This window comes from Hyperolius riggenbachi, chromosome 10, assembly GCF_040937935.1.
Source record: "Hyperolius riggenbachi isolate aHypRig1 chromosome 10, aHypRig1.pri, whole genome shotgun sequence".
NCBI lineage: Eukaryota > Metazoa > Chordata > Amphibia > Anura > Hyperoliidae > Hyperolius > Hyperolius riggenbachi.
Genome location: NC_090655.1, coordinates 47,539,904 through 47,559,520, shown reverse-complemented (window position 1 = coordinate 47,559,520; position 19,617 = coordinate 47,539,904). Strand labels below are relative to the sequence as shown.

The following is a 19,617-nucleotide window of genomic DNA, read 5'->3' as shown; positions in this document are numbered from 1 at the left end:
CTTTATAAAGAAGTTCCATAGGATATTAAAATCTCTCTATCCCCTCTAAGTCTCCAGACTCATTGTAGTCAAATGATTTGGCAAAGCAGGTTCTCCAGATAGAACACAGACTGTGGGTTACCCTGTTTCCTCTCTGCCACCCTTGCCAATCCTATTTCGTAGCATCTGACCGTGTTTTTTTCCTCTGTAGGTCCAATGGTGGACATAGTCCGACATAGGAAAAGTGGCTGTTGCTAGATGGCGCTGTTGCTGGATAATGTTCTGCATCAGTGTCATCCCCATCCGACTCCATGCCCAGCCACAGCGCCACGTAGTATAAATAATAGGTGGGCGCATTTGGGGGGAAATCACTAGTGGCGTCGCTGCAGGATTTACTCCGTCACGGCAATACCTTATATGGATCAAAGTGTTGGGCAAAGTCCTCTCTAGCAGCACACAAAGCAGCGTTATAACACAATTCTGCTGGGCCACATGCAATAGTGGGGGCGGATCTACAACACGGGATCTGGTGCTGGTCCAGCCCCTCACCACTGATGCTGGGTCACCTCATCGCTTTAGTGCATGGAGGTACAGACCCTCCAGATTGCTATCACCACAGCTTATCCCGATCACCCACGTCTGTCTACAGCACTAAAAAAGATTGTGTGTGTGTGGGGGGGAGGAGGTCATAGGTGATCAGGAAAAAGGATTGGAAAGGCTTAAAATTAAAATGCTGTGGTGTACTCTCATTAATAATTTTATTAGATGGGCCATTACATTATGCAAGCTAACTGTTGTTTTATCCTGACAGAGATTTATCTGCTGTACGTGCTGACTGGACGAGATGTTCCCGCCTACTCCAAACCTCCTGTTCCTCACTCATCTCCTGGCGTCCACAGGGGCCACACAGACCTTCAGAGCCCCCAAGCTACCTGATTGTCACCTGGGATCATGGGCAGAAAACAACACAGGGGTCTGAGCAAGAAAGGAACACTTCCATGGAGATTAATACATTCTCATCACTGGAGACATCTAGACACACAGAACAGCCTATAAGGCTGGAAAGAGAAGCCCTGCAAGATTCTATGAGGAGGCTGAATGTACAGACATTGGACACAGTGCTAACCTCGCTCCAGTCACAGCTTGACTCTGCAAAACAGGAAGTAAGCTTGCACAGGTCACATCTAGAGGCATCAGGACAGGAAGTAAACGTATTGAGGTCACAGCTAGAAGAGTTGGGGCAGGAAACAAGCTTAATGAGGTCACAACTAGAGAGGGCTCATCAGGAAAGTAACCTGATGAGGTCACAACTCGAAAAAGGAGAACAGGAAGTCAGTCTGATGAGGTCACAGCTAGAAACAACAGAACGGGAAGCCAGTCTGATGAGGTCACAGCTAGAGGCAGCAGAAAGGGAAGCTAGTCTGATGAGGTCACAGCTAGAGACCACTGGACAGGAAGCAAGCATGATGAGGTCACAGCTAGAAACGGCCAAGCTGGAAGCAAGCAACATGAGCTCAAGCTTTGAAGAAGCAAAACGGGAAGTAAGTTTGCTGAGGTCGCAGTTGAAAAAGGAAGAGGAAACAAGATTGATGATGTCACATCACGAGACTTCGGCACAGGAAGTGAGCATGATGAAGTCACAGGATGATACTGTAGAGAAAGATAATTCAACAACAGAAATAATAGAGTCCCTGAGGTCCCAGTTAGAGCTATCAAAACTGGAACTATCTTCATTGTCATCCCTTGCTGACGTATCTGGGCAGGAAGTTAACTCTCTGAAGTCCCAGCTGGAGACGTCACAACAGGAAACACAAATCCTAAAGTTAAAACTGGAGTCCTCTATGCGGGAAATAGAGTTGAATAAGCACCACATTGAAGAACTGGAACAGGAAGTTCTATCTTTAAGGTCAGAGCTGGATGGCTGCTCCCTGGAGGCGGAGTTTCTGCGGTCACAACTGCAGAGGAGGGAAATGGAGGAGGAATCTCGCGCTCACAGTATGAAGGAGGAGCTACTGCAAAGTCAGTGAGTACCACAATTAAGGCAATAAGTTTAATTTACATCTGTTCATCTATGTTGACAAATCATCATTTTTTTTAATTTTTTTTTTATACTGTATAGGAAGCACTTCCATGAAGACAGGATACATCTTTAAGTTACTATTTTCTTATTTAAAAGGAATCTGAAGTGAAAAACTTATGAGATAATCAGTTGTATGTATAGTACACATCAAAGGTCAGCGCAGGTTTAGAAAGTCATTGTATGTAGGCAATGATACATTTTTCACCACAATATATCAAATGCTCAGAGGTAGGTATCCGCCAAACATCAAAACAAGAAAAGGCTTACCAGCTCCCAACATTCCACATTATAAGGTTGTAAAATGGCTCAGATCACAGATAACGTCCAGGGAACATCAGACGTCTTCCGGGGTTCCCAGTTTATGGGCCCCTTATGTGTTAGTTATTGTTTTTATATCTACTGCCTTTTAAAGACATTTTATCTAAATAAACGGGTTACGCTTAGATATTGCAGTTTTTGTTTTCCTATATAAATTCCTGAAACTTTACCTCCATACGGATGTCCACTGGATCTTCACGACGTCCGGTGTTCCCTGGACGTTATCTGTGACCTGAGCCATTTTACAACCTTATAATGTGGGTTGTTGGGAGCTGGTATGCCTTTTCTTGTTTTGATGTTTGGCGGATACCTACCTCTGAGCATTTGATAGATTGTGGTGAAGAATTTATCATTCCCTACATACAATGACTTTCTAAACCTGTGCTGACCTTTGATGTATGCCTGACTTCTGAACTTTTGGACATTGTTCTTCTCAGCGGTGGTTCCATTGTTCCTTGGCGCCGATATATTTGATATTATGTATGTATAGTACAGCTAAGAAATAGAACATTATTAGCAAAGAAAAGAGTCTCACCTACTTGGGGCTTCTGCTAGCCCCCTGCAGTCGACTTATGCCTGCACTGTCCTTGAACAATCCTCCAGTCCCCGTCGTAGCTCACTTTCGCCAACTTACAAGTCAGCATTCCTCTGCGCCTGCGTGGTCCTGGCTGCTCATGTCCTTGTCCATGCTCCCGCCGCCAGGAGTGTCCTGCGCAGTATGTGAAAACCTCGTTACAGAGGCCCCCGCAGGCCCAGTGGCCGGCCACAGGCTCAGTCACCGAAAGTGAGCCACAGCGTGGGACCGGATGATCGTTCCAGGATGGAGCGGGCACAGGTCAGCTGCAGGGTGCTGGCATAAGCTCCAGGTAAGTGAAACTTTTTTTTGGGTCAGCTACAGTGCTTTTTTCTGAAGCACTTTTACATCAAAGAATTCAGATAAGATTTTACTGCAGGGAAGTTCAAAGGGTGATTAGCTCTTCTGTTTCATAGTTTAAAATAAGGTGCGTGGTTTGTAAACTGCATAAGAATGATGCAATGTAGTTAAAAAAAAAAGTACAGGCTAATCTCTGTGCAGCCCGGCCCAGTGATGTTGCCCTCTTGAAGCATCTGGAATGGGGTCTCCTGTTGACCTGATATTCATGCTGTCCACAGATTATTTGTGACCGTAACAGTGTATCTCAAGCATCCTTCTTTTCTGTCCCATCTATGAAGCCAGCATTCGCTGGAGGCTGTGGAATCGGAACGATCGGACCTCCTCCAAGATCTTGTGCTGCTACGTGAGGAGCTGCTGCGCTCTCGACTGGAGTCTGATCTCTTCCATGATGAGAACTGTGGTCTTCAGAATGCACTTCATAAGGTAGCCTCACCTGGAGGAGCTGTACCAGCTGAGTGTGACCCACAATGTCATTGTCTTCAGAGCTTTCTTGTGATGACTTGTGAGTGTGCTGTGCAGGGGATTGGTGTATCTGGCGTATTGGTTGGTGTATCTGTGATTTCAACACAGGAGGACTTAGCACTGGGTATCAGCTATGCCATTGCTGATCATTATATACTTTGGTTATGTGGTGTCATTTTTATTGTGTACGTCTAATATGGTTGCTGCCTATCTCAACCACCACCTTCATAAATGTACCCACACCTTTTAAGGGAGTGACCAAGTGGAAAGGGATTACTAATATATTAAATAATTACTCGGTCCCTCTTGCGTATCAAAAATAGAAAACAAACTTTATTAAGGATTGGCAGATGCTTGGCAATTCAGCTATAAAAACAATTAAAACTGGCCATAATGAGCGCACTTACACACACCCCACATGCATACAACCCCACTCATTCACCCCTTCTAGTACCGGTACCAATACTGTCCTTTAACTTCAGAGAGGGGGAGAGGATTATTGCAGCAGTAAGCGTGAGTGTTAGTCTTCAGCTTGCAAGCAGTTAACAATACTTCATGCCGGCATATTATGATCTCACCACACGTGTGTTTTCCTGTCCACCGTCCAGCAATCTAGACTGTGCCGACCAGGTCCCCTATGAGTATATGAGCCTCCAATAAGCAAACGGCACCCTTCAGTATTCAGTGGTCAGCATGTCCACTCTACCTGATCCGCATTCGCCTTAACAAGGAGCTGACGCCAGACCACCATGCATATTGTTGCAGCCGCGGCTGGTTAGATGCGCTCACTGGCTGCGGGATTTGCACCCGCCCCTCGACGTGTTGCGCCCGCCCCTTGCGAGCTTCGTCAGGATGTGGGGTGTGTGTAAGTGCGCTCATTATGGCCAGTTTTAATCGTTTTTATAGCTGAGTTGCCAAGCATATGCCAATCCTTAATAAAGTTTTTTTTCTATTTTTGATACCCAAGAGGGACCGAGTAATTATGTAATATATTAGTCATTTTTATTGTGTGCCTGTTACCTTACCTGAACCCCTCATTTGAAACGCACTTCCTAACACCCAACCTCAAACCTCCCCTTCATGATGAAAACCACATTTCTGATGCCAACTCCTAATCCTCCCATTTTAATGTTAAAGAGAACCCGAGGTGTGTTTGTCAAATCTTAGGACACAGAGGCATGTTCAGTGTACAATGACATGCCTCCGTGCCATTCTATTGCTGCCTAAACATGATTGTCGCTAGCCTGCTATTTACCTTCACCATGCCGTTCCCCCGCCTCCTGTATTGCACGGCTCCCCCACCTGTGTCCCTTCCCTCCCCGCCTCTGTGAGCTTCCTCCAAACGGAAGCCCAGGGTCACAGCTTAGCTTCCGATTGGAGGAAGCTTACATCGGCGGGGAGGGAAGGGGCACAGATGGGGAGCCGTGCAATACAGGAGGCGGGGGAGCGGCAATGAGTGACAGGCTGAAGGTAAATAGCAGGCTAGTGACCAGCAGATTGTCGCTAGCCCGATGCTTTTTTTAAGGGGGGGGGGGGGGGTCAGTAGAGCCGGGGGGGGGGGAGGTTGGGCTGGCAATACAAGGACACAGAGGCATGTCATTATACACAGAACATGCCGCTGTGTCCTATTAAGATTTGACAAACACACCTCGTGTTCTCTTTAAAGGGAGCCCAAAGTGAAAATAGATATTTCCCTCAGTATAGAGAAGCCTCTGGATAATCCGGATTGTCCTGGTGCACACTGTTCCGGCGCTGGTACCCTCTAAACATGTTCAACAAAGAGATTGTTGAATGTGTTCTTGTGGCCGCGCTCCTGTCCGTGTACACGTGTGGCCACACTTTACCTGTGCGAGTACGGTCTGTGCATGCCCAGCAGTCCTAAGCCACTTGTGTACTTTGGAAAAAAACAAAAAATCCCTTTCCTGTACAGTGAAAAATCACAGGGAAATTGCTTTGAAAAACACTAGTGATTTTGATAGCGTTTTGCGATTTCCAGTGTGAATGGGGCCTCAAATCGTGTGCAAATCGCTTTGAATGCGATGCACAAAAGAGAAAAGTGCTTTTTCCTTCATGCTTTGTGTATTGGGCCTGCGTGGACTGTTCTGGTGCAGGAGAGAGGCCACACTCAGACCTCTTGCACACTTTGTGATTCCAATTTTTTTTATACGATCGATTTTTTTATTTTTTTATTTTATTTCAATTAAAAAACATAGCAGCATGCAGTACGTTTTTTAATCGGAATCAAAAATTGGATCGTATGAAAAATCTGAATAGCATGTAGTGTGCAAGAGGCCTCAAACACAGAGGGCAGCATGGCCACGAGCACCTAGCCTTAGTTTCTAAAGTTAAGAATTGAAGTTAACCTACCCCTTCATTATTTCCTAATCCTAACCCTCCATCTAAAAATGTGCTTGTAGGTAAATGCTGCAGTTTAGTCATTCAGTGCCAAATCAACCTGCTTTGTTCCATTGATGCTTTTAGTGGGTTGAATGTTTTGTCAAGTCTCCTAATTACTTCTCGTTTAGGGGTCAGTTTGGATTGCAATAGATTTTGAGTACTTATCAATGCAAAATCTATTGATCAGAAACGATGCAATTTCATATCAGATTACCGGTTGATCTGATGGAAAATTGTACCGTGTAGGTGAGGCTTTATGCTGGGAATACACTGATCATTTTTGCCACTTGATTTTCTTATCATCCGCTCGTTTTTCTTATTGTTTTCAATTCACTTCAATGACAAATCGAGCCGCAAAACCATCGAACGGTGATCGGACATGTCGGAAATTCTGTCTAACCAGTACATCAAAAAACAGAAACAAGCACCACTGAAAAAGTAATAATGATAATAATGGTATATATGGTCTAGGCGTGCTATGAGCTAAATAGTGACATGGAACACAAAGAAAGAAAGTAGCTCTACAAGCACCACACTGGACCAAAATATAGAGATCAATCAAAAAATCATCTTTATTGTAACATCACAAGAATAATAAAAGCATTTAAAAACAAGACCATAAGTCTGGGGTCCCCAAGAGTGGTAAATGGTACACTAGCACTGATAATAATTGGCAACAATAACACTGCAGTGCATAGTGCAATAATGAACAACTCTCATAAGTGCCCAACAACTATGAACCACATGAAAAATAAATAATACATCTATGTCCCAAAAATGCATGAATATAATAGGTATAAATGTAGAAAAACAATGAAGTGCAAGTAATATGAATACCCAGGATGGTATACAATATAAAGTGACAACGTGCAACAAAGAATTGATGAATAAACGCTCTGTGCAGAAGCAGCAATGAGATGAATACCTGGAGCAGTATAAAACAACTGTGCAACCTAGCAAGAAGGAACAAAGGGTAGTAAGAGAGTCGAGAGTACTCACGTTGGTGTGGCACAAGAGAGAGAAGAGGGGACCCCAGGCGAACGGAACGCCTTATGGTTCTTATGGTCTTGTTTTTAAATGCTTTTATTATTCTTGAGATGTTACAATAAAGATGATTTTTTGATTGATCTCTATATTTTGGTCCAGTGTGGTGCTTGTAGAGCTACTTTCTTTCTTTGTGTTCCATTATCTGTCTAACCATCTAACCTGCTAAAAAACGAACCGTGTATTCCCAGCATTTCACCCGCTAAAGGAGAATGATAAGCAGTTGTTGAAAATGTTTGGCATACCGTGTAGATAAGGCCTAAGAGATGCCAAACATTTTCAATAACTGTTTATCGGAGTCCGGGCCTTCAGTGAGCCTTTACCACTAATATACAGTTATATGGCTTTAGACAGTGCAATAAAAATATTGATTCTTTGGTAGATGGTATAAATTTTACCAAATTTGCTGGACTGAAGATGAATACCTGTAAATGGAACAAAAAGTTTGCAAAGTTCTTACATATTTATAACCAAAGCTGGGAATGAGGCTGGGACCCACTTGGAATGTTTTGACTGGCATTAATACACAAGGAGAAGGAGAGGTGACTGGCACTCATTGCTCGTTGGAAAAGCACTTGGATACCAAAGATACAAGGACTGTGCTCACCACTGTTGAATAGACTTCAATACAAAGCGAAGAAGAAAAGCCAGTTGGGCACCAGTCTCATGCTTCAGTGAAATTTTAATCCAAGGAGGTACAGCAAGATAACATTAGGAAATGAACAAAGACGGCCTGACAGCTGTTTCGCAGGTTCCCCCGCTTCGTCAGAGGCCTCTGACAAAGCGGGGGAACCTGCGAAACGGCTGTCAGGCCATCTTTGTTCATTTCTTAATTTTATCTTGCTGTACCTCCTTGGATTAAAATTTCACTGAAGCATATGAGACTGGTGCCCAACTGGCTTTTCTTCTTTGCTTTGGAATGTTTTGACTGGCGTTTGCAATTTGAAAAACAGTCTCTTGAGGCTCATACACACATCAGACCATAGTCTTTGGAAAATGAAAGATCACAGACCAATTTTACCCCCTTCTATGTAGTATGAGAGCCATACCTACACAGTCTTTTCTATGGAGCTGAACTCCCCATCAGACAGAAATCTTTGCAAGATGCTGCACACAAAGATGCTGTACACATGCAACAGATCAGTATCTGCAAAAGATCTATTCCTGCAAAATGCATTCATAGTCTATGAGATCTGCAGATCACCATACACACCTTGTTTAACTGACATTCATCTGCAGATCAGATCCACCAGGATGGATTTTCAGATCTGCTGATGATTGTCTGATCTACAGATGAATGTCTGTTAAACCAGGTGTGTATGACGATCTGCAGATATCAGACTATGAATGCAATTTGCAGGAACGGATCTTTGGCAGGAACAGATCTTTTGCAGATACTGATCTTTTGAATGTGTACAGCATCTGTGTGTGCAGCATCTTGCAAAGATTTTTTCTGATGGGGAGTTCAGCTCCATAGAAAAGACTGTGTAGAGTATGGCTCTCATACTACATGAAGGGTGGTAAGATTGGTCTGTGATCTTTCATTTTCCAAAGACTATAGTCTGATGTGTGTATGAGCCTTTATTCACACTGGCGCATTTTACTAGCAATTTCAGCTTGTCTGTAAATCGCCAGAGTTTGAAAACACGGTAGTGTTCACACAGTAGCGATTGCCAGAGATTTGCTGAAATTGCAAACATGGTGCATGTAGCATTTGTTTGCACTTTTGGAGCAACTGTATTTCAATGTTAAAGAAACACAAAACGCATTGAAAAACGCCAGTGATTTTGCTAGTGTTTTGCTATTCCCAGTGTGAATGGGGCCTCAAATGAAAATCGTGGCAAAATCACTTTGCATGCAAGCGTTTTTTAAAAATGCAAGCGATGGGCAAAGTGCTGCAAGCGGGTCCCTGGTCTGAGTTGCTTTCATGGGCTCAACTCGCACTCCCATGACTTAGCGTGTATGCGAAAATGTGTGAAACTAATTCCTGTGTTTAAAGAGCAGTATTATTGTAAAGGTTTGTAACTAATGCCTGTCTATAAAATGATATAAGAGACAGGCATTATTGTGGATATGTATAACTAATGCCTTTATTGTAGTGATCATTGGAGACATTGATTATTGCCGATATGTACAGTTAATGCCTGAACATTTTTAATGGTGATTAGCGACAGGAAATATTGCAGATATGTGCAGCTAATGCCTATGATGATTACAGACACAGATTATTAGTAATGATGATTACAGGCAAGGATTATTACACATATTTGTAGTTTTAACCACTTCGTCCACAGGTCAGTAGATATACGTCCTCTGGGACTGCATCTAAGCCACAGGTCAGTAGATATACGTCTTGTAGCAGAAGCAGTGCTGTGCAGGATTGGGCTTGCTCCTGTGCACATTTTTGGTACTATCTGATGCAGGACTAATTGGTGAATGGGAATATAAGTTTCCTGAGCTAATGAGATTGATTTTTACTATTAAAAATACTTGTATTTTCTCATTTTATAGTGAAAAACACACTCTGTTGCATTATTTCAGAATCAAATATCTTCACCATAAATTGTGACAGGAACATAATCTAAGTTTTGTGATAAGCAGTAAGAATAGCCAAACAAAATTTGAGTTTTTTATCTACAGTAGCACTTTTTTATTTTTAAACTGGAATTGGTAAAACTAGGAAATACACGTTTTTTCTATTTCTTCTTTGTTTTCCAATTAAAATTCATAGAAAACAAAATTGTTTGAGGGAAAAAAATGGCATACAATGAACGCCTAGTTTGTCTTGAAAAAAACAATATATATTTCATTTCTGTGTCGTAAGTAGGGATAAAGTTTTATTTCTGATTAAATAGGGACATAGCTAAACTGTCAAAACTGCTCTGGTCAATAAGTTGAAAACAAGGTCTGAATGCGAAGTGGTTAATAATGATCAAAGATGAGGATTATTGCAAAAAATGTTTTATTATCTTTTGAATGTTAGCTTTTTTTTGTGACATTGGCTTCTGCTGCTTAATATCTTGTTTTGACATTTTGATCACATGACCAGAAACAGATTAGTACAGGATCTTGGTCATCGGCTTTGTCGTGGGGCAACAGTTGCTGTTTGGACAGCGCTACGTAATATGTTGGCGCATTATAAATACAATAAATCATCTTGCTGCTCAGATTGTAGGGGGTAGGGCAAAGACTAAATGCCTATAGGAAGATTTCAGCCTATAGGAATGACAATCTGGAACATTGGAAGTGGTCAGTAGCTTGGCTTCTAACCAGTTGGTGTAAAAATGACTTACCTGACAGTGCTAAACACTGGAGCCGCAGTTACAATGGTGACAATTTGCTGCTCTGCAGGCAGAAAGGAGGATGGCTGAGCTTCTGGTAGAGCAGAACCAGCTGAGGAAAGACCAGGAAGATCTGCAGGACACTGTGGCCAAGATGGGGGACCTGAACCGAGCCTTGTCTTTGGATAAAGTGGAGCTGAACAGCCTCCTGCAGCAGGTGAGAACTGCAGCTAGTAAGTCACATTTCTGAATGTATTCCTATATGCTGTAGGACGGGGAATGGGTGCTTCTTCTTTGTTCTCAGCAGATCCTTAATGTAAATGACAGAGCCTGTCATGAGAGGCTCTGTCTTAATGATGGAGGATGAGGGGGTTTGGGGCTAAATACTTACCTGTTCTGACAGCACCCCTCCGCATAAGTGATCACTCTGCCGCCCTTGGAGGTGTGGCCAATCGCTGCCGAGGCTCTGGTCACGTCCTCATCTGCATTGCAGTGGCCCGCCCACAGCTCTGCAGCCGCTGCCTAATTGGTGTTTGCCAAGCTGGGGGTGGGCCGTGGCAATGCAAGCAGAGGTTTCCGAAGAGCTTTCAGATGTCTTTGGAATCATGCACTACCAAAGAGGGGATGGAGTATCACCTGTGACCCGGTGGCGTCAGATCGGGTAAGTATTTAAGCCTGAGATCCCCCCACCCAATCCATCATCATTGACATAATTTTGACCGGAGGTACTCTTTAAAGCCTCAGCTTACCATCATTTTCTGATGCAATAAACAATATGCATAAATTATCTGCTGTCACAAATAACAGATGCCCAGCTCCTTAAAGTGAACCAGAGACGAAGCACCTTCATGTATATTACCATATATATCAGTGGGAACAGTAGAGAAAACACCTACCCTGCTCTGTTTCATTCTTCACTGCTCAGCCTGCTTCTAATCAGCCCTGATAAAATCCCCGACTGAGCATTCAGTCTGGCTTTGTTCAGGAATCATTATAGCGGAATCATTGTAGCAGAGCCAGAAGGGGGCAGGCTTGGGCTTGAAAAGACATCAGAGAAGACAGTCTCAGCTATGATTCCTGAGCAAAGCCAGACTGAATACTCAGTCTTGGATTTTATCAGGGCTGATAAGAAGCAGGCTGAGCAGTGAAGAATGAAACAGAGCAGGGTAGGTGTTTTCTCGAATGTTCCCACTGATATATATGGTAAAATACATGAGGGTGCTTCGTCTCTGGTTCACTTTAAGATGTTATTTCACTGCTGCCTTTCTTTGTTACCTGCAGGGGGCGCGCAGGAGTTTTGCTCTGAGATCGCGCTATGTAGAGGAAACATGTTTTCAGGCTAGTTTTCTCTATGACGGCGCGTTATAAAGATGTAATATCCCTCTCATCACTCATATTGCTTTTCTACACAGAGGGAGGCTGAGGTGGAGTCTATGAGAGAGACGCTGCAGGATGTGGAGAGGCAGCTGATGATGGCCCAGCAGCTGCTGCAGGTGTGTGAGACAGAGCGTGACCAGGAGAGGGCAGAGATCGCCAGGAGGCAACGCCTACTGCAAGACAGCGAGGTGGCCAGAGACAGCCTGGAAATGGAGCTGAGGATTGTGCGGGGAGAGAGGGACAGGCTGCAGGCTGAAGTCAGACAGGTGAGACTTGTACGTAGTGGTGAAACAGAGACCGACTATAGGGTGACCTGAGATGTGTATAGTGGTGACACTGAGTCATGCAAGTTACAAACTGACCTGAGAGAAACAGACTACAGCCTGAGCTGAGACAGGTTGGATATGTATATTAATAGCTATGGCATTCAGGAGAGAGAAGCAGGCTGACCTGATATCCATGGGGGAAGCAGGCTGAGCTGATGGGAGTGGGGAGAGAGAAGCAGGCTGACATGATGGGAGTGGGGAGAGAGAAGCAGGCTGACCTGATGGGAGTGGGGAGAAAGAAGCAGGCTGACCTGATAGGAGTGGGGAAAGAAAAGCAGGCTGACCTGATAGGAGTGGGGAGAGAGAAGCTGGCTGACCTGATAGTAGTGGGAAGAGAGAAGCTGGCTGACCTGATAGGAGTGGGGAGAGAGAAGCTGGCTGACCTGATAGGAGTGGGGAGAGAGAAGCTGGCTGATCTGATAGGAGAGGGGAGAGAGAAGCAGGCTGACCTGATAGGAGTGGGGAGAGAGAAGCTGGCTGACCTGATAGTAGTGGGGAGAGAGAAGCTGGCTGATCTGATAGGAGAGGGGAGAGAGAAGCAGGCTGACCTGATAGGAGTGGGGAGAGAGAAGCTGGCTGACCTGATAGGAGTGGGGAGAGAGAAGCAGGCTGACCTGATAGGAGTAGGGAGAGAGAAGCAGGCTGACCTGATGGGAGTGGAGAGAGAGAAGCTGGCTGACCTGATAGTAGTGGGGAGAGAGAAGCTGGCTGACCTGATAGGAGAGGGGAGAGAGAAGCAGGCTGACCTGATAGGAGTAGGGAGAGAGAAGCAGGCTGACCTGATAGGAGTGGGAAGAGAAAAGCAGGCTGACCTGATAGTAGTGGGGAGAGAGAAGCTGGCTGATCTGATAGGAGTGGGGAGAGAGAAGCAGGCGGACCTCTATAGGAGTAGGGAGAGAGAAGCTGGCTGATCTGATAGGAGAGGGGAGAGAGAAGCAGGCTGACCTGATAGGAGTAGGGAGAGAGAAGCAGGCTGACCTGATAGGAGTGGGGAGAGAGAAGCAGGCTGACCTGATAGTAGTGGGGAGAGAGAAGCTGGCTGATCTGATAGGAGTGGGGAGAGAGAAGCAGGCGGACCTCTATAGGAGTAGGGAGAGAGAAGCTGGCTGATCTGATAGGAGTGGGAAGAGAGAAGCAGGCTGACCTGATAGTAGTGGGGAGAGAGAAGCAGGCTGACCTGATAGGAGTGGGGAGAGAGAAGCAGGCTGACCTGATAGGAGTGGGGAAAGAAAAGCAGGCTGTCCTGATACAGGTGTGACTGGTTTTGTGATAGCTTTGTGTTAGATTAAAGTGAACCAAAGGTGAGTGTTATATGGAGGCTGCCATATCTATTTCCTTTTAAACAATACCAGTCGCCGGGCTACCGGCTAAGCATATGCAGATCAGGTATTTCTGACAGTACAACAACAACAAAACATTTGTAAAGCGCTTCTCTCCCGTAGAACCCAAAGCACATAAGCTTGTCTCAGATCAGTACATAGTGATGTGTACAGGGGAAAGGTATGTGATCATAAATGCCAGACCTAAGGCATTCCACAGTCAGAACTGACAAGACGAGCTGCATGCTTGTTTCTGGTGTACTTCAGACACTACTGCAGCCCATAGATCAGCAGGGCTGCCAGGCAACGTATTGTTTAAAAGGAAACGAATATGGCAGCCTCCATATCACTTTCATTGCGGGTTCACTTTAAACCTTTTAAAGGGGAACTGAAGTAAGAGGCATACGGAGGCTGCCATATTTATTTCCTTTTAATCAATACCAGTTGCCTGGCAGCCCTGCTGGTCTATTTCTCTGCAGTAGTATCTGAATAACACCAGAAACAAGCATGCAGCTAGTCTTGTCAGATCTGACTTTAAAGTTTGAAACGCCTGATCTGCTGCATGCTTGTTCAGGGGCTATGGCTAATAGTATTAGAGGCAGAGGATCAGCAGGGCTGCCATGCAACTGGTATTGCTTAAAAGGAAATAAACATGGCAGCCTCCATATACCTCTCTCTTCAGTTCCCCTTTAACCCTTTCTTTTGTGTGCAGGAGAGGGACCGCCTGGAGGAGGAGGGGGAAAAGCTGCACAAGGATGCTGAGACTCTGAGCAGGGAGAAATCAACTCTCAGCCTGCATCTAGAGGTGACGGAGAGAGAGTGTCAGGACCTGAGAGAGAAGCTACAGGACAGCCAGTGAGTGGCCTTCTGTTTGCTCCACCACTCCTCATGCTCCTTAAAGGGCACTGAGCCCCAGTACACTTTTATTATTATTATTATTTTTTTTACTATATCCACCATATAAGGGAGGTTCGTTACACTATATGCCGTTGGGGGAGCACCAATGCTTACCTACGGGGGGCTGTTCCTATAGTCCCTGGGGGGGGGGGGGGGGTAGCAATCGCTATCTACAGCTGGCCACTCTTCAAAGGATCTGCCTGTGTAACCCACTCCCAGCTGCAATGCATGGCGGGAGCTGTAGTATGTAGATGTGTGTACATCTCCCGCCGGGGAGAGGTACAAACTACAGCTCATAGCATCTTCTGGCATGCATTGCGGCCAGGAGCACACTGCACAGGCGGATTGTTTGAACTGCGGCCGGTTACGGCGACCTTCACAGGGACGGGAGGGCTACATGAGCAGCCCCCGTAGGTAACCAATGCCGATCCCCCGGCCCCCAATGGCATACTGCGTTTCAAACCTCCCTTGCGGGGTAAGGTTCATTGAAAAATAAAGTGTTTAGGGGATGTAGCTGCCTAATTAGGGTCATAACGGCATTTCGGTATTTGTTTTTGCCCAAGGGGTGCCTTGAACAAATGTAAAAGCCATCAAGGGCACCCTCACCCCCAAAAAGATTGAGAACCACTGTAGTAGTCATTATCGAAAACTCGAGCAACCAGATAGAAAATACGGGCCTTGCAGGATGCACAAAGCTAGTTTTACAATACCTGATACTGTGATAACCAGGGCTGTGGAGTCGGAGTCTGGGCAATTTTGGGCACCCGGAGTCGTTGATTTCATAAACTGAGGAGTCGGAGTTGGATGATTTTTGTACAAAATCCACAGCCCTGTTAAGTATTAGACTAAGGAATCAGAGCCATTTTGGGTACCTGGAGTCGGAGTTGGAGTCAGAAGATTTTTGTACCGACTCCACAGCCCTGGTGATAATGCTGTTATATTACGAAAACTTAAAGGGACTCCGAGCAGTGCAGAAACTATGGAAAGATGCATATCATTTTAAAGCTCTCTTTCTCCTCTTTCCAATGATATATAAACCGCAGCCCTACGCCTTTTATTTTTCACTATTTTCGCGATTGAAATTGCAGCGGCCGCGATTTCAATCGCGAAAATAGAGAAAACTAAAAGGCGTAGGGCTGTGGTTTATATATCATTGGAAAGAGGAGAAAGAGAGCTTCAAAATGATATGCATCTTTCCATAGTTTCTGCACTGCTCGGAGTCCCTTTAAGTTTGTCCTTAAATACTGTATCTTATAAATTAAAAAAAATACGGTTTGGGTATGGAATGTGTGCGTTTGGGATAGTATAAGGCAGTGTCAGGCTTTTCATACCATGCACTGATTGCAGTTTGAGAGTTGGCTGTAGAAGCCATTCTTATCTCTGTATTTAACTCTGTATTTAGGTTAACCTACTGGCAGGTTTTCTGTAATGTGATTGGTGGCTTCATGCTCCAGTAGGAAAGTTGAGGTGTTCGGATGATGTTCTATTGAGTTTGTCTTCAGTGACCTAGGCACAGACCAGCCAGACCTAGGCACAGACCAGCCATCTGGTCAGCACAGCACCATTGCTTGAGTAGTCACGGGGTTGCGTTCCACGTTGCTCTTCACGTGACCCCAATGCTTCCTCCTTCTGCCTTTGAAGAAGGAAACATCTGAACCACATGAAGCCTGACATGGCTACTCGTAATGGTGCTGAACACCTGCATTAGTTGTAATTGTTGGTTTCATTCCCTATATACAAGCACTTTGTAGATAGCTGGTTGTGGTCTTGTGATTTTGTAGAAATGTCTCGGAGCCTATTACAGGCGTCTGTCACGAGCTTCCTTTATTTTCGCTAGTCAGGACCAGTTTCTTTATGTTCTAGTTTTTTTATATGGAACACAGTATTTGACGTACTCTGAACCCCATTTCCATTGAATACTTTTTTTTAAATATGTGATCTGCTGTCCTCTAATTTCCTCTCCATCATCTCTGTCTGTCTCTGCCCCTTTATATTCCTCATGTTTCCTTTGTTTCTCAGGTCGATGAAGCAGTCGCTTGACAATTCACTCTTTGAAGCTCAGGACAGAACTTCGCAGTTGGAGATTCGGTGCAGCCAATTAGAAATGGAAGTGGCCACAATCACTCAGTCCAAGAAGACGGTACAAGGTGAGAGGATTGGTATGCTATATATAGGTTGAAAAAGAGATAAATGTAAAAGATAACATAATTAGACTACATCTTGTGTTGTAGCTGCTGGGAGCTGAGTTTTTTATTCACTGATACATAGCGAGGGGGAGAAAAGTCTTCAGCAGTAGATGACTTTACAGGCATTTAAAGAGACACTGAAGTCTCGAAAAAAACATCTTTTTATTTAAAAAATGTGTTTAATATGCTAGCCCTACCTAAACCGCCACATCCCCGCCACTGTAATCTATCTAAATTCCCCCTAACTCCCACCTCCCTCTCCCCCGCGAAATCCATGACTTTCTTGGTCGTGGATTTTGCTGCTATAGGAGGCAGAGCTATGAGCCGCAGCTCTGCCTCCTTACGCGTCAATCAGCCGCGTATCTCCGCCTCTCCCCCACCCCTCTCAGTGAAGGAAGACTGAAAGGGGCGGGGAGAGGCGGCGATCCGGGCTGATAGACGCACTGAGAGGCAGAGCTGCGGCTCATAGCTCTGCCTCTCACGGAAGCGCTGCCCGGATTGCCCCCCCCCCAGGGAGTTTGAGGGGATTTAGATAGATTACAGCGGCGGGAATACAGCGGTTTAGGCAGGGCAAATACAAATACAAAGAAGTTTTTCTTGAGACTTCAGATCTCTTTAACCCAAATGTATCCTGTTTAAGCATAAAGGGCTGCAGATATTAGGGTCAATGAGGAAGTTGTTGTATGGACTTGCTACAATGTGATTTTTATATATTTGTTTCCAGATGAACTGAACCTGCTGTATACGGAGAATGAAACATCACAAAAGAGAATCCTTGTCCTCTCGCAGAGACTCTCTGAGCTTGATGAGGAGTACCAGGCAGAGAGAGCAATGAGAGAGGAACTGGAGCATGTCCGGGTAACCAACATCTTTTGTGTAGATTTCCGTTGTACTTTTGGGTTGCAGGTTGAAATTTCGGCCTTGGACTTTAAGCCAAATTTAAATAAAAAAACTTGTACTTGCCTATGGAGAGGGAAGTCTCTTCCTGTTTGTCTACCTTTCTCCTCATTCCAGCGCCATCACTCCTATTAGCAGTCTTTGGCCTCAATTCACTAAGCTTTATCAAACACTTTATCAAACGTTTGATAATTTACCTCATGGGTAAAATCTAATTTTGAATTCACTAAGGTGTTATATATTTATTGAATGTTTTATCGATTAAACATATGATACATATATAACATCTTAGTGAATTCAAAATTAGATTTTACCCATGAGGTAAATTATCAAACGTTTGATTAAAGAGAACCAGAGATGAAGCACCCTCTTGTATTTTACCTTATAAATCAGTGGGAACATGACAGTAAACACCTAATCTGCCCTTTGTTTCATTGTTCTCTGTGTAATCTGACTGTTATCACGTCTGATAAGAATCCCCGACTGAGAAGTCAGGCTGCTCCGTCTAGCTTTGCTACAGAAAGATTATAGCTAAAGTCTGTCTTCTGTGGTGTTATTTCAAGCCCAAGCCTGCCCCCTTGTGGCTTTGCTATAATGACTCAGCAATAATCATTCCCAGCAAAGCCAGATTTAATTGCTCAGTCTGGGATTCTTGTGACTGCTGTTAACAGACACTTTTAGCAGTGAGGGTGAAACAGAGAGCATGGTAAGTGTTTTCTCTAATGTTCTTACTGATATACATGGTAAAATACACAAGGGTGCTTCCTCTCTGGTTCCCTTTAAGTGTTTGATAAAGCTTAGTGAATTGAGGCCTTTGTCTGAAGGTCGAAGACTGCTCTGTGCCACCACGGGAGGCTTTGGATGTCTTTAGGAGCCTGAGTGCTCCCGAAGATTGCAGTCTCTGTACTACGCATGTGCAAGCGCACACTCTTGTGCATGCGCACTACAGAGCCGGTCGTCCTCAGGAGCACTCGGGCTCCTGAAGACATCCAAAGCCTCCCACGGCAGGGGATTTGAACGGTGTTGACAGCTCCAGAAAAGGGGACCAGGAGAGGAAGAGGAACGTAAAGGCTGTATAGGACCCAGAGCCTTCTCTCTCCATAGATAAGTGTGTGTGTGTGTGTGTGTGTGTGTGTGTATGTGCATGACAGCGCTTTGAGTCCCCAGGGAGAAAAGCGCTGTATAAATATTATTGTTATTGTTATGTGTGTGTATATGTATATGTATGTATGTATATATTTTCTTTTTTATTTAAATGTAGTTTCAGGTTAGCTTTAAGGGCCACCTATACACGAAAATTAGTGATCAGCATGAATTCCATCCCTATTGGCCATTGCAACCCAGCTGACCTTAGTTTAACATTTTTGGTGCTGCGCATGAGATATCTCGGATCAGATGACAGTGCTGCAGCACCAGAGACAAGTTTACTAGTCTAGTGCTTGTAAGCCGCTTGCGGTTATGTGATCTTCCTAGCATATGGTTTGGGCTGCACAGGAATCAATAGCACAAATTCTGTGCTCTGTCTTGCCTTCAAATACTGCCCTCCAGTGGGGGAAAACCATATTACAGTTGCCCTATAAACAGCGTACAACTTTGCTTTTTTATGCTACAGTCCAAGTATTAAATATAGTAAAGAATAAAATGCCACATTGACCGTGTGATATCGTGGTCTATTATTCACTATCGCAATTCATTTTTGTTTGGGTTTTCTGCACATGATTTCATTTTTTTTGCGATTTCGTTACTGTGCAAAAAATGCAATAGAATTAGCTACATGTGCAGTATGCAGAAAAAAAGCTGTACAAAAATATCCCAAATCCCGAATGGCCCTTATATGAGCAGCTGTATGTGTGATTTAAATGTGCAACATGCCTATGTGTGATAGAGTAGAGCGAAATATTGTGCATAAGTAATTACATTTTATTTTAAAATCGGCCTGCAGTACTTGGAAGCCTCTGGAGATTCACCTTAAAGGGGCACTATTGCTAAATTCTTCTTTTTTTGATCCTTAAGTGTACATATGAGTTGTTGTAGGATTGATTTTTTTACATTACTTAGTCTTTTACCAATGTATTTGGTTACTGGCAATAAAACATATTGAGGCATGCATTGACGTCAGT

General features: G+C 44.3%; 1 protein-coding gene across 3 annotated transcripts in view; it reads left to right on the top strand.

Annotated features, from left to right (window-relative positions):
• Nucleotides 1–19,617, top strand: part of LOC137534985 (centrosome-associated protein CEP250-like) — an 88,079-nt gene that overhangs the window by 42,760 nt on the left and 25,702 nt on the right. For all 3 annotated transcript variants that reach the window (XM_068256743.1, XM_068256742.1, XM_068256741.1), the window contains exons 7-13: nucleotides 791–2,002; nucleotides 3,590–3,734; nucleotides 10,566–10,712; nucleotides 11,908–12,138; nucleotides 14,230–14,372; nucleotides 16,434–16,561; nucleotides 17,325–17,458. In XM_068256743.1, the coding sequence (XP_068112844.1) occupies nucleotides 791–2,002; nucleotides 3,590–3,734; nucleotides 10,566–10,712; nucleotides 11,908–12,138; nucleotides 14,230–14,372; nucleotides 16,434–16,561; nucleotides 17,325–17,458 (2,140 nt within the window). The remainder of the gene's footprint in view (nucleotides 1–790; nucleotides 2,003–3,589; nucleotides 3,735–10,565; nucleotides 10,713–11,907; nucleotides 12,139–14,229; nucleotides 14,373–16,433; nucleotides 16,562–17,324; nucleotides 17,459–19,617) is intronic.